The sequence below is a fragment of the Panthera leo genome, chromosome A1, assembly GCF_018350215.1.
Source record: "Panthera leo isolate Ple1 chromosome A1, P.leo_Ple1_pat1.1, whole genome shotgun sequence".
NCBI classification, from domain to species: domain Eukaryota; kingdom Metazoa; phylum Chordata; class Mammalia; order Carnivora; family Felidae; genus Panthera; species Panthera leo.
Window position 1 is genome coordinate 185,813,452 of NC_056679.1, and position 14,904 is coordinate 185,828,355.

At 36.6% G+C, this 14,904-nt stretch overlaps 1 protein-coding gene across 6 annotated transcripts in view; it reads right to left on the reverse strand.

The window, feature by feature from the left end:
* Positions 1-923: 923 nt before the first annotated feature.
* GABRG2 (gamma-aminobutyric acid type A receptor subunit gamma2) overlaps positions 924-14,904 on the reverse strand; it is a 113,782-nt gene continuing 99,801 nt past the window's right edge. For 4 of the 6 annotated variants that reach the window (XM_042947533.1, XM_042947526.1, XM_042947507.1 and 1 more), the window contains 3 exons: positions 5,243-5,448; positions 3,238-3,261; positions 924-1,831 (listed from right to left, as the gene is read on the reverse strand). In XM_042947533.1, the coding sequence (XP_042803467.1) occupies positions 1,556-1,831; positions 3,238-3,261; positions 5,243-5,448 (506 nt within the window). In that variant the 3' untranslated portion in view covers positions 924-1,555. The remainder of the gene's footprint in view (positions 1,832-3,237; positions 3,262-5,242; positions 5,449-14,904) is intronic. The other 2 variants (XM_042947500.1, XM_042947495.1) reach the window with 1 other exon arrangement.

A 14,904-nucleotide genomic window follows, 5' to 3' on the forward strand; every position in this document is an offset into this window, starting at 1 on the left:
AAAGAAGCCACAGTCATAGGTTCAACCTCCATGTAAGTCATTCATTTCTTGTTTTATTTTTAGAAGTTAATTTTCAGTGCATTTTTTTTTTTTTTTACAGACCATAGAAAACAACATTCTGAACACTAGTCAGGTATGAATCCTGCTCTTGCCTGTCCTATGTCTTCAAGTGGAATTGTGGATGGGTCAAAGCTAACTCATCCCCAAACCTGGAAAAAAAATATACAAACTCTAATTATGCCCTAGTAGACTCATTTTTTTTTTTTTTTGCATAAACATATGACTTAAGTATTATTTTAAAAGGAGTATGGACTTTGGCTATTATTGTTCATTATCAAAAATTTATTTTAGGCAAAGTTCTTTGGATCCTTTTGTTCATTTTCACAAGATCAAGTATCACTTGACCATGCCTATGTTCAAAAGTTGAGTCACTGGTTCCAGGCCAGCTCAGAGAGATTCACAGAAGCATATGAAGCCAATTTACTTCAAACCCTATCTGTTGAGCACCAACTATGTGCCAGGCACTATATAAGGTGCTGAGGACCCAAAGAGGAAATGACAAGGATTCTGCCCACAAGGCACTCACAATCACTAGAAGCAGATCTTGAGATGGAGAATAAATTCTGTTATAATCTATCAACCTAAAAGGAAGAAAAAATAGCGGCAAGCACATACAATTACTTTATACTCTATGAAATTGGGCATATTTAGAAGTGGCAAATGTCAATTATTCAGTCTATATTTTACTTAAAGTGTTCTAATATGTCCTACAAGGAAAAGAAAAAAAAAAAAAAAAGCTGTTTGAATCTTCATGCGTGAGGGAGAAGGTAGAGAAAATTCCTCCCTCCAATTCCAAACCCAAACCCTTATCATTACATTCATGATTCTTTTATTGCCCAAAGACACAGAATAAAAGACAATGCTTTGTGATGTTAACTTCATTCCATTTATTTTGGATCTAAAGAGATGCATGCATTAAACTTGAAGCATTCTACGTTATTGAAATATTTACATCATTGTACATGTGATGTGGAGGAAAATTTCTTCCTATCTTGGGATAGAGGTGTAATAGATTTCTAGTCTAGGTTCTTATATTTAAAGTGACTTGTGATTTTTCTCAAATGAGGGAGATATTCTACTGGGATCAAATTTACCACAACCTATCCCCAAATGAACATAGGGTACAGTTTTGGACATTTTGCATCTAATTGTATTTTGAATTGATTAAGGACACCACCACTGTAAACAGTCATGGCTTTCACTATTTCAGTTGTTGTAGCTGAAAGTATCTTGTTGAATTCAGTGTTCTTGCTCTAATTTCACTCTGCCTTGCAGGTTTGAAACACAGCAAACATTAGAGTTCAAATTACACTTACCACAGGAGAGTTGGGCGCAAACAATATGACATTAATACAATTTAGCAGGTTAGAACATAGAAACAAATTCAAATTATCATAAACCACACAGGGGATTATTTAAGTGGACTTTAGAAAGGATATCTCCTCTCCATGAGATTTAGTGAATAAGACCTACATCAATAAAACCCATACCTCTTTCACAGGTAAAGGTAGGAAACCCAATAAACCAGATTGAACAAGCAGAAGGCAGTGGGGAAGAAGATCCGTGCATATGAGTCCATTTTGGCGATACGGATATGTATCCTCCCATGTCTCCAAGCTCCTGTTCGGCAATCTTCAAAACAGCAGAAAAAACTGGCACAGTCCTTGCCATCGAGACACTCATACCCATATTCTTCATCTCTCTCTTGAAGGTGAGTGGCATTGTTCATTTGAATGGTTGCTGATCTTGGGCGGATATCAATGGTAGGAGCCTGAGACAAGGGTAGGGAAGAAGAATTAGATATACTTGATAAATCCTAGATTAAGTCTCCACAATGTCACCAATGTGAATGATGAATCTGAAAATGAGTACTCAGGAAATTGCTATGACATCGTGATCTACAATGGTAAAATTGAACTTAGAAGGATAGCACATTTGCAGATTTCAAATTTTGAGCTTAAGCAGTGCAGCTGAAAATAATACCATCAAGCTAATAGCTATAGCAAGAAGATTGAACACCAAAAGAACTCAAAGTTTAAAGATTTAAATCAAACAACTACATGGAATCTTAGTCTAGTAAATATTAGATGTGAGATTGGTTACATGAAGGCATTTAATGGTGTTGCATGTGAGTAGAACAGAGAAATAAAATGCATTAATTTTGAACTCAAATTTTGTGTCATGCTTACCTATAGGCAAATGGTAAACCCCATTACACTGAGCAAAGTATAATGTACTAAATGCTATTAAAAGAAAATGTTAAAATATATACAAATGGAGGAGTTTCCTAAGTATAGGCCACAAATGGTATGGCTTATGTTTTAAAGACATATAGTGCTTTGTCTAACATTTACCATCTAGAAGCTTTAGAACATCAGCAATGTTTACCTATATGTGAGTCAACATTCAGAAAAAAAAAATGCTACCACCTTTTTAGCATTTGAGAAGAAACTAATGTCAATAAACTGAATGATAATTTGATCTTTGCTATCATATTAATTATGAAATAACTATAAATCTCAATGATTAATTTAATTTGGAGGAGTTTGTTTTGGATATTATAAACACAAATCCCAGTGTCTCTGAGAAAATTATCAAAATTCAACTGGGAAAAGAAATATCATTGCAGTATTGCATGATAGAGCCAAAAGGCCCCTGGATTATTCTAGAGGAAAGGGATGGATATTTTAACTTAAAGTATTTCACAGAGTATTATTTTTATAAAACTGACAGGTAGGGTTCAGACCAATGGAGATTATTAAATTTACTTAACAAAAAACAAATCTTATTTTGAATTCAGATTTACAGAGTTACATTTTAAGAACATATATAGTATATATGTTAGGTGCTGTCAGTGAAATTGGATCCTATTTTTATCTGGGAAGAGAGGATAAGTTTTGGTTTTGATGTTTAAAGAGGCCCTCTTTTCTAAGGACATCTCATAGAGTTTGCAGCTTTTGAGCTTCATATAGGGTCAACACTTCTGTGAATTAGTGTAGGGTTGATGACTCAACTCTGGAAATCTATAAAGCTTTCTTCATCTCAAAGCCCTTATCTTTAGTAGAATGCTTAAAGGTCTACTCACTAAAAAACAAAAGAAGTCGAAACACCATGTAAGCGTTAATAATTAAATTCAGCAGTTGCATGCAGTGAATTTTCATTCCAAAAACATTATACCTTGAAGGAAAACATCCGAAGAAGCTTTAGGTTTGTAGACAGAAAAGAGAATTGCATTTTTTTTTTTAATTAAAAGAAGGAAAAAAGAAAAGAAAAAGACAAAATAAGACAAATTAAAAATACATTTTAAAAACATAGTAAGTAAAATGAACTGAAATTATAAACACAGAAGGACAATTCTGAACTTGGAATAAAGTATATGCCTAACGTTGGAAAATGGAATTTGGGGATTTTAATAAATTAATCCACAATTACTTAACTATAAAAGCCAGTGTTGTCCACTTGTGAGGAAGCTTTCCATAGCCTGGCTTCCCTGCATAGAAGTATTGTGATTTTTATTTTCTAATTATTGTCAAAGAAGCCTTAATAGGTAAGTCTTAATAGAATGAACCAAAGAGCATATTAAATGGAAAAATAAGGTTTCAGCTTTTCCTTCACAGCTTGGTCTCTTTCCTGTTTTGATAAATCATTTGATTGTCTTAAAATAGGGAAGTCCATGAAATTCTCAGATAATTTAATTTTTTTCAGTTTCTTTAATCTCCTCTGCAATCATATAGCTGTTAGGGCATAAAGGCTTTTTCCGAAGGACTCTTGTTTAAAAGCACACCCTCACATCCTTATTAATGCTGGAAGGTAATAATGCTGAATGGTATAGAACTTTATTCTTGGGAAAAATAATGGAAAGTGAAGAATGGGGAGAAATAATAATTTTAAAAGTACAACAACAAAAATAAAATAAGGTTAGAAGAAATGCAAAGACAAGCAAAACAGAAAGGGAAGGAAAGGACTGCATAAAGCATAGTGAATAGTTGGGAAATTAAGGATAAGCATTTCTGTTTTAATTACCAAGAATAATGATGATTTTTTTCTTTACCTGTTGCAAATTGTTACATTCAAGTAAATATATGCCATTTGTAGAATCTCACCAGGTTTCCTGGAGATCCATCAGGATACAACCTAGAATCAGCTATATTTCCTCATTATAATTTAGTTCCCCCTAAGTTGGTGGGCCAGATAACTAGCCACTATCAAGGCCCTCATGGCCCTTACAGCAGACAAGGAAGGGCTATAAACTGAGGAGGCTAGGGTGACTTCCTTTGCCCCTGACTTAGAAGGGAATGGACCTTAACTTCCACAGGGCTTCCTATGAGCCAGCCAGCCATATTCAGGTGCATAAATGGGTATACTTGCTCTCTTCAATGTCCATATTAAAAGATAATTGCTTTAGGCTTGTTTATCTGTGCCTTTTTATTTAAAGTTTGATGGCAAGGTGAAGTCATCCTACCTTTTTCCAAATCATTGAAATCAATCCTTGTCGGTTAGTGTATAAATCATCAACATCAACCATCATCATCATCAACTATTAAAGGTAAGGACTTCCATTTGTAAGGTACCATGTAATGCTTTTTACCTTCATTTCCACAGTAGCCCTTTGAGGTAATTATTATAAAAAAATACATATTTTGTATATGAGTAAACAAAGACACTCAGAGGCTAAGTAACTTGCCCAAACAATAGAGTATCATTTCATTTAAAAACAAAATGATATACATTTTTGTTTGAAACCAATAGTAGTACTCTGGTGGTAACATGCACAGAGACAATTACTTGCAAAAATGTGATCTTTGAAGTTTCAAGAACATTATGGCTTCCTAGTGGAAAGCCTTGAATGAAAATGTTATTTTAAAATAACAATAACTTAAGAATGTTATTGTAAGGAGCAGAAAGGTGACAATCAATAGAAAATAAATGCAGGTGTCAGCAATATTTATAATTCCCATGAAATGAAAAGAGTGGGAGTCTTCCTTCATGAATCAGGTCTCTCCCAAATAACTAATGACCAAAATGAATTCTTATGTCCTAGCCAAACTCATACATTCTGTTTTCATTTTGGAACCCAAATCACTGAGGTTTAGTCTGCAGACAGACTAAGACCCAACAAAAACAAAACCAGGTGGGCTTCTACATAAAAATCTCCATGATCCCAATGGGAAATGATACATACAGGGTTTTTCTTCTTTTTGTCTTTATCCTTGCTTGGTTTCCGGTTGCTGACAAAATAATGCAGGGTGCCATACTCCACCAAAGCAGAGAAGACAAAGATGAAGCAAACAGATACAAAGAGATCCATTGCTGTGACATAGGAGACCTTGGGGAGTGACTTCCGGGCAATAGTGCTGAGGGTGGTCATTGTCAGGACAGTGGTGATACCTGAAGAAAGGTACAGTAAAACAGACCATGTGACCTTATCAGCAAGTTGGGTAACTGAGTCACTACTGAAACAAAATTTATTTTGTGACTGCTGAAAAGCAACCTCAATAAGGGAAAGGAGGCACAGGTGTAATCCATTCGCTCTGCCCACAAATATTTATTGCCTGCCTACCATGTATCAGTTACTATGACAAGCACTGAGTATATGCTGAAAAATAAGATGAACATGTTCCCTGAGCTTATGTACCTTACATTTTAGTGACAAAGAACACTATAAATCAAGTGAGCAAAGAAAAGTATAATTACAAATTATGGTTCATGCCATGGATAACAGCATAGGTGTTGAAAACCTAGTTCGATGGAATGCTAAGGAAAGGCATCTTTGAAGAGGTGATAGTTAAGGAGCTTAAAAAGTTAGAAGACACCAACTTTTAGCTAATTGCAGAGTAAAAGGAAGATATTGAGGAAGGGACACTATGTCTTTTTTAAAAAAAAATAGAATACCTAGCATCTGGGGAGAGGCAGGGGTGTCAAGGTGATACTGGGATAACAGAAGTTGTATCATGCATAGCATGCAAAGGAGTTTTCATTTCATTTAAAATACAAGGGATCCATTAAATGCTGTTAAATAGAGGAGATGTGCTAAGTGACACATTCTGATTAATGAGTTTTTTAAAGGCTATGATATAGAAAGAAGATGGTGGAGTAGAAGAATCATGAGTTCACCAACCTCACAGATATACCAAAGTGTAACAACTACCTATATTGCAACTCACTCTGAAAATGACCTGAAGATTGGCAGAACAGATCTTCTCTAACAGCTAAAGTAATAAAAAGAAGGCTACATCAAGAAGGGTAAGAGGAACAGAGATATGTTGAGGAACTTAACTGCTGCAGCTACCAACAAGTAGGAGGGATATCAGAAGCATGGAGGAACAATGGGATCAAGCCCCATACTGGGCCCCCCAGCCCTGGGCTCCTACACTTGAGATGAGTCACTATGTCTGGTTTTAAAAATCAGCAGGGCTTGGGGCAGCTGGGTGGCTCAGGTCATGATCTCACAATTGTGAGATAAGAGACCCATGTTGGGCTCCATGCTGAGCATATAGCCTACTTGGGATTTCTCTCTCTCTCTCTCTCTGCTCCTGCCCCACTTGTGAACACTCTCTCTCAAAATAAAAATAAATAAACATTTTTTTAAAAAAATCAGCATGGCTTAACTCCAGGAGAGCCAGAAGGTTATAGGACACCAAGTCTTGACTTTTAAAGAGCCAGCACTGAAGAAGCAGTAAGAAAAGTGCCAACTTTTCAAACACAGAAGAACCAGTTTGAAAAGGATATTTATGACTGATTTTCAAATAGTTCCAGAGGGTCAGAAATCTGCAGAAGCTTTCTCCAGGAAAAGAGGTACTGACAGGTGCCATTTTTCTTGGCATGCTTCAGCCTAGATGTCTGGATGCTTGCAAGGACCATTTCTGAAATTCTCTTCTTTGTGAGCAGCACTTGCACCACCCCCTCATTCCTCAATAGGTCCATCCCACATAATCCACCCTCCTCAGCAGGCACCCCTCCAAAGTGACTGCTGTCCTGACATAACTGGCCAGGTAGCCTAAGTTGGGACCAGTGACCCCTCAAAGAATCTATTGCCCCTATAAATAGGCCTCTCTGCTAGCTGTGTGAGGGGCAGACCCCACCCACCAATGTGCCCACAGCAGTACAGCCACAACAGGAAGATGCACAGACAGGGGATATCTCTGGGGCACCTGGCTCTGGAAACAAAGGTATATTATGCAGTGGGGCACCACAGGATGACTTCACCATAAAGCCACTAATTTCAAGATCAGATATAGCTGACCTACCTGATACATAAAAACAAACACAGAGAATTACACAAAATGAGGGGACAGAGGAGTATGTTCCAAACAAACAAACAAAAAAGACAAAACCACAGAAAAAGAGCTAAACAAAATGGAGATAAGCAAAATCCCTGGAAAAGAGTTCAAAGTAATGGTCACATGACTTGAGAGGTGGGTGAGTGAACACAATGAGAACAACAACAAAAAAATAGAAAACGGGGCGCCTGGGTGGCGCAGTCGGTTAAGCGTCCGACTTCAGCCAGGTCACGATCTCACGGTCCGTGAGTTCGAGCCCCGCGTCAGGCTCTGGGCTGATGGCTCAGAGCCTGGAGCCTGTTTCCGATTCTGTGTCTCCCTCTCTCTCTGTCCCTCCCCCGTTCATGCTCTGTCTCTCTCTGTCCCAAAAATAAATAAACGTTGAAAAAAAAAAAATTAAAAAAAAAAAAAAAAATAGAAAACATAATGGACTAGTCAGAGCATATAATATCTGGAATTAAAAATGCACTAGAAGGAATCAACAGAAGATTTGAGGGTGCAGAAGAACGGATGAGTGAGATGGGAGACAGGGTAATGGAAAGCACCCAAGCTGAACAGCAAAAAGAAAAAGGAATTTGAAAAAATGAGAATAGGTTAAGGGATCTCTGAGACAACACAAGCATACTAACATTTGCATTATAGAGGTCCCAGAGGAGAAGAGAGAAAGAAGGGAATAGAAACTTATTTGAAGAAATGACAGCTAAAAACGTCCCTCATCTGGGAAAGAAAAATGACATCCAGGTCCAGGAAGTCCCAAGCAAATCCAAGGAGGTCCACACCATGACACATAATTAAAATGGCAGAATTTAAGATAAGAAAACAGCAAGAGCAGGGCAAACAGTTACCTAACAGGCAAAACCCTCTAAAGGCATCAGCTAATTTTTTCAGCTGAGACTTTGCAGGCCAGAAGGGAGTAGCATGATACTCAAAGTGCTGAAAGGAAAAACAAACCTATAAACAACAATACTCCACCAGAAAAGGCTATTATGTAGAAGGAAAGAGAGTTTCCTAGACAAATGAAAGTTACAGGATTTCATCACCACTAAACTGGCCTTACAGGAAATGTAAAAGGAACTTCTTAAGTGGAAAATAAAAGGCTATACCTAGAGGAAAATTATGAAAGAAAGAAAAATCTCAATGGCAAAAGCAAATATACATTAAAGTTAGCAAATTAATCATTGAGCTAGTATGAAGGTTAAAATGCAAAATTAGTATAATCAGCTCTATCTACAAAAATTAGTCAAGGAATACATAAAATAAAAAGATGTTAAATATGACATCATATACATAAACATGGAGAGTAAAAATGTAGTGTTTCAGAATGTATTTGGACTTAAGCAGCCACCAACTTAATACAGACTACTATATACTTAGGATGTTATATATGGACCTCATGGTAATCACAAACTAAAAACTTAAAATAGATGCACCCTCAAAAAATAAAGAGAAAATAATTGAAACATAACACTAAAGAAGGTCATCAAACTATGAGGGAAGACAACAAAAGAAGATAGAAGTATAGGGGCACCTGGGTGGCTCAGTTGGTAAGCATCTGACTTCAGCACAGGTCATGATCTCACAGTTCATGGGTTCAAGCACTATGTCTAGCTCTGTACTGACAGCTCAGAGCCTGGAGCCTTTTTCGGATTCTGTGTCTCCCTCTCTCTCTCTCCCCTGCTCATGCTCTGTCTCTCTCAAAAATAAACATTTAAAAATATTATTACTTAAAATTTTTTTAATGTTTATTTTTGAGAGAGAGAGAGAGTGGGTGATGGCAGAGAGAAAGACACACACACAAAACAAAGCAGGCTCCAGGCTCCCGGGTATCAGCACAGAGCCCAACACGGAGCCCAAACTCACAAGCCATGAGATCATGACCTGAGCCAAAGTAAGATGCGTAACCAATAGAGCCACACAGGCGTCCCTAAAACAAAATTAAAACAAAACAAAACTATAAAACAATGAGAAGACAATAATTAAAAATGGCAATAAATACATACCTACTGATAATTACTTTAAATGTAAATGAACTAAATGCTTCAATCAAAAGACAGAGTGACTGAATGTATTAAAAAAAAAAAACAAAAAACAAGACCCATCTTTATGCTGCCTAAAAGAGACTCACTTCAGACCTAAAGACACATACAGACTGAAAGTGAAGGGATAGAAAAAGATATTTCATGAAAAGGAAAGTAGGAAAAACTGGGATGGCAATACTTTTTTTTCAGACAAAATAGACTTTAAGGCAAAGGCTGTAACAAGACAAAGAAGGGCATTACATATAATAAAAAGACCAATGCAACAAGAGGGCATAACACTTGTAAATATCTACACACACCCAACATAGGAGCACCTAAACATATAAATATTAACAGACATAAAGGGGAGAAATTGTCAGTAATACAATAATAATAGGGGACTTTAAAAGCCCATTTACATCAATGGATAGATCATTCAGATGGAAAATCATTAGAGGAACAGTGGCTTTAAATGACATATTGGACCAAATGGACTTAATAGATATACACAGAAAAATCCATCCCAAAACAGCAGAATACACATCCTTTTCAAGTGCACATGGAACATTCTCTAGGGATAGAACACACATTGTACCACAAAACAAGTCTTAATAAATTTAAGAAGCACAATTATATGAAAGTAGAGATTGGGACACCTGGGTGGCTCAGTTGGTTAAGCATCCAACTTGGGCTCAGGTCATAATCTCACAGTTTGTGAATTTGAGCCCTGCATGAAACTCTCAGCTGTCAGCACAAAGCCTGCTTGGATCCTCTGTCCCGCTCTCTCTCCCTCTCTCTCCCTCTCTTTCTCTCTCTCTCTGTCCCTCCCCTGCTAGTTCTCTCTTTCTCAAAAATAAACAAACTTAAAAAAATACTTTATAAAAAATAAAGTAGAAATCAGTTATAAGAAAAGAACTGGAAGAAACACAAAGCCTACTGCTAAAGAACAAATGAGTCAAGAAAGAAATCAAAGAAGAAATAAAAAAATACCTAGAGACAAATGAAAATAGAAATAATATGGTTCAGAATCTTTGGGAGACAGCAAAAGCAGTTCTGTGAGGGAAGTTTATAGCAATACAGGCCTACATCAAGAAACAAGAAAAATCTCAAGTAAAAATCTCAAATCTATCTTTACACCTCAAGGAATTAGAAACAGAAGAATGAAGCCTAAGGTTAGTAGAAGGGAGGAAATGATAAAGATCAGAGTAGAAATAAACTTGTTCTTTTAAAAGATAAAATTGAGAAATCTTTAGTAAGACTAATCAAGAAAAAAAGAGAAAGGACTCAAACTCAGAACTGAAAGAGAAGTTATAACTGATAAGACAGAGATATAAAAAATAACAGACTATTTTGAAAAATGTGTGCCAAAAAAATGGATAGCCTAGAAGAAATGGATAAATTCCCAGAAATTTACAATCATCTAAGACTGACTCAGGATGAAATTTTTTAAAAAATGAGCAGGCTAATGGGGCACCTGGGTGGCTCAGTTGATTAAGCATCCTACTTTGGCTCACATCATGATCTCACAGTTTGTGAGTTTGAGCCCTGTGTCAGGCTCTGTGCTGATAGCTCAGAGCCTGGAGCCTGCTTCAGATTCTGTGTCTCCCTCTCTCTCTGCCCCTCCCCAGCTCACACTCTCTCTCCCTCTCTCAAAAATAAACATTAATTTTTTTTTAATTTGAAAAATGAACAGGCTAATTACTAGTAATGAAATTGATTTGGTATTCAAAAAAACTCGAACAAACAAAAGTCTGAGACTAGATGGCTTCACAGATGAATTCTACCAAACACTTGAAGATGACTTCATGCCTATTCCTCTCAAACTATTCAAAAAATGGAAGAGAAGAGAATGCTCCAAATTCATTTTATAAGGCCAGCATTACCCTCATAACAAAACCAGAAAAGACACTACAAAAGAGAGAGAGAAAGAAAATTGCAGACCAATATTCCTGATAAATATAGATGCAAAAATTCTCAACAAAATGTTAGCAAACTGAGTTTAACAATACATTAAAAGGATCATTCAATACTATTAAGTGATATTTATTCCAGGGATGTGAAGATGGTTCAGTATGTGCAAATCAATCAATGTGATGCACTACATTAACAAAATGAAAGATAAAAATCATTTTAAAAAATCATATCATCTCAATAGATGCAGAAAGGCATTTGACAAAATTCAACATCCATTCATGATAAAAACTCTCAACCAAATGTGTATAGAAGGAATGTACCTCAACATAATAAAAGCCATATATGAAAAACCCACAGCCAACACCATAATGGTGAAAAGCTGAAGAATAAGACAAGGATGTCCACTCTTACCATGTTTTTTTAACATAGTATCAGAAGTCCTAGCTATAGCAATCAGATAAGAAAAAGAAAGAAATGGGGGCGCCTGGGTGGCTTAGTTGGTTAAGCATCTAACTTCAGCTCAGGTCATGATCTCACAGTCCGTGAGTTTGAGCCCCGTGTTGGGCTCTGTGCTGACAGCCTAGAGCCTGGAGTCTGCTTCAGATTCTGTGCCTTCCTCTCTCTCTGACCCTCCCCTGCTCACGCTCTCCTTCTCTCTCTCAAAAATAAACATTAAAAAAAAAAAGATTAAAAAAATTTTTAAAAAAGAAAAAGAAATAAATGGTATCTGAATTGGTAAGGAATAGGTAAAACTGTTACTTATTTGCAGATGGTATGATACTACATACAAAAAACCCTAAAGACTCCACCACAAATCCTTTTAATTGCATCAAAAATAATAAAATACTTAGGAATAAATTTAACCAAGGAAGTGAAAGACCTGACTCTGAAAATGATTATAAATTGAAGACAGCACAAATAAGTGGATAGAACATGCTCATGATTTTGAAGATCTAATATTGTTAAAATGTCCCTATTACCCAAAGCAATCTACAGATTCAGTGCAATTTCTGTCAAAGTAACAAAAGCATTTTTCCCAATCCTACAATTTGTGTGGAGCCATACAACATCTTTCATAGCCAAAGCAATCTTGATGAAAGGCAAAGTTGGAGGTATCACAATCCCAGATTTGAAACAATACCATGAAGCTGTAGTAGTCAAGAGTATGGTACTGGCACAAAAACAGACACATAGACAAATGGATCAGAAGAAAAGAGCCCAGAAATGAATCCATGCATATATGGCCAATTAATCTACAGGAAAAGAGGCAAGAATATGCAATGAGAAAAAGAAAATCTCTTTGATAAATGGTGTTGGGAAAACTGGACAGCTATGTGAAAAATAATGCAACTGGATCACTTTCCCGCATCATCTACGAAAATAGACTCAAAATGGATGAAAGATCTAATGTAAGACCTGAACCCATAAAACTCCTAAAAGAAAACATAGCTGGTAAACTCATGGACCTCAGCCTTTGCAATATTTTTTTTCTGAATATGTCTCTCCAGGCAGGGAAAACAAAAGAAACAATAAACAATTGGGACTATATCAAACTAAAAACCTTTGGCATAGCAAAGGAAACCATCAAGAAAACAAAAAGGCAACCTACAGAATGGAAGAAGATATTTGCAAATGGTATCTCTGATAAGGGGTTAATATCCAAAATATATTAAGAACTCCTACAACTCAACACTAAAAAAGTAAAGAATCCAATTAAAATGATCAGATGATGTGAATAGGCATTTTTCCAAAGATGACTCACAGAAATGGCCGAGATACTCATGAAAATATGCTCAGCATCACTAGTTATTAGGGGAATGGAAATCAAAATTACAGTAAGATATTACCTCACACCTGTCAGAATGGCTAGTATCAAAAAGACAAGAAATAACAGTCTTGGCAGGGATGTGGAGGAAAAGGAACCATTGCACACTGTTGTTAAAGATGTAAATTGGTGTAGCCACTCTGGAAAACAGTATGGAAGTTCTTCAAAAAACTAAAAATAGAAGTACTACATTAGCCAGTAATTCCACTTCTGGGCATTTACCTGAAAAAAATGAAAACCCTAATTCAAAAAGATATGTGCACCCTTATGGTTATTGGCGGTGGCATTTAGAATAGCCAAGACATGGAAGAAACCCAAGTATCCACTGATAGATGGATGGATAAAGATAACATGGTATGTACACACCATGGACTATTCCTCAGCTACAAGAAAAATAAAATCTTTCCTTTTGTGACAACATGTATGACCCTAGAGGGTATTATGCTTAGTGAAATAAATCAGGCAAAGACAAATGCCATATGATTTCACTTATATGTGAAATCTAAAGACAAATGTACAAATGAGAAAACAACAACAAGAATAAAAACAGACTCATGAGAACAAACTGGTGTTTGTCAGAGGGGAGGTGGGGAGGGATATAGGCAAAATAGGTGAAGGGGATTAAGAAGTACAAACTTCCAGTTACAGAATAAATAAGTCACAAGAACCATGTGGCTTTCTTGGGCCATTATGTCTTAGTTAAAATCAAGTTTCCTCTGATTTTCTGTTATGAAATTCTCAAGAGGGGAAAGATCTGTGCTGGCTGAAATCACTTCACAGAAAAGAGTAGCCTTTCACAGAGAGGGAGGAATGATCAGGGAACTGCAGTTATAAATCCTATCCTCTTTCCTATATTATTATTATGGAATAACCCATCTCCCTTCCTAGTCTGTATACTCTGAGACAACAGAAAAGACCTCTATCTTAATGTCCTTTGTAATTTTATGGACAAGTGTAGTTCTTGGACTCAATATCTTTTGAGTTCATAAATGAAGCAATCAATGAATAGTGTATACATGAAAGGACAGAGACAGTTACCCTACATTTGAAAATAGGATTTCATATTGATGACTTGGAGGAGAGAGTTTTAACTGCACATAAAAGCAGCTAACATTTATGGATCTCCTTCTTTGGCCAGGTACTGTGTCAGGCACTTGATGTATTATCCTCACAATGAGGATTATCACTGTTATCCCTTTTTTTTGCAGGTGAAAAAAAGCACCGAAAAAATAAGAAATTTGTCCAAGGTAGTAAGTGACAGAGATGAGATGAGATGCAAGCCTGTGGAATCTGATTTAAAGCGCAATGCTCTGGGGCACCTGGGTGGCTCAGTAGGTTAAGCATCTGAGTTCGGCTCAGATCATGATCTCATGGTCCATGGGTTTGAGTCCTGTGTCAGGCTTTGTGCTGACAGCTCAAAGTCTGGAGTCTGCTTTGAATTCTGTGTCTCACTCTTCTCTCTGCCCCTCCCCACTCATGCTCGCTCAGTCTCGCTCTCAAAAAAAAAAAAAAGTAAAAAAAATAAATAAATAAAATGCTATGTTCTGACCCACATTGTTATATTATTTCGTTCTCTACAAATATGTATCTAATATGCAGCATGAAGCCCCAGACACTTGGAAGCTAGTGTATATTCCTAATCTGGGATGATGTGGACTGTGGGTCTTCCATATTGCCATGGTAGAACTTCAGCAATGGCCAAATTTCTCCTCTACAAACTGGGATGGTGTGGAGAGGGGCAGACCCCACAGTATTCTCATGAAGATTAAGTAATGTTCATTAACTGTCAGTTCCTAGTAAGATATCA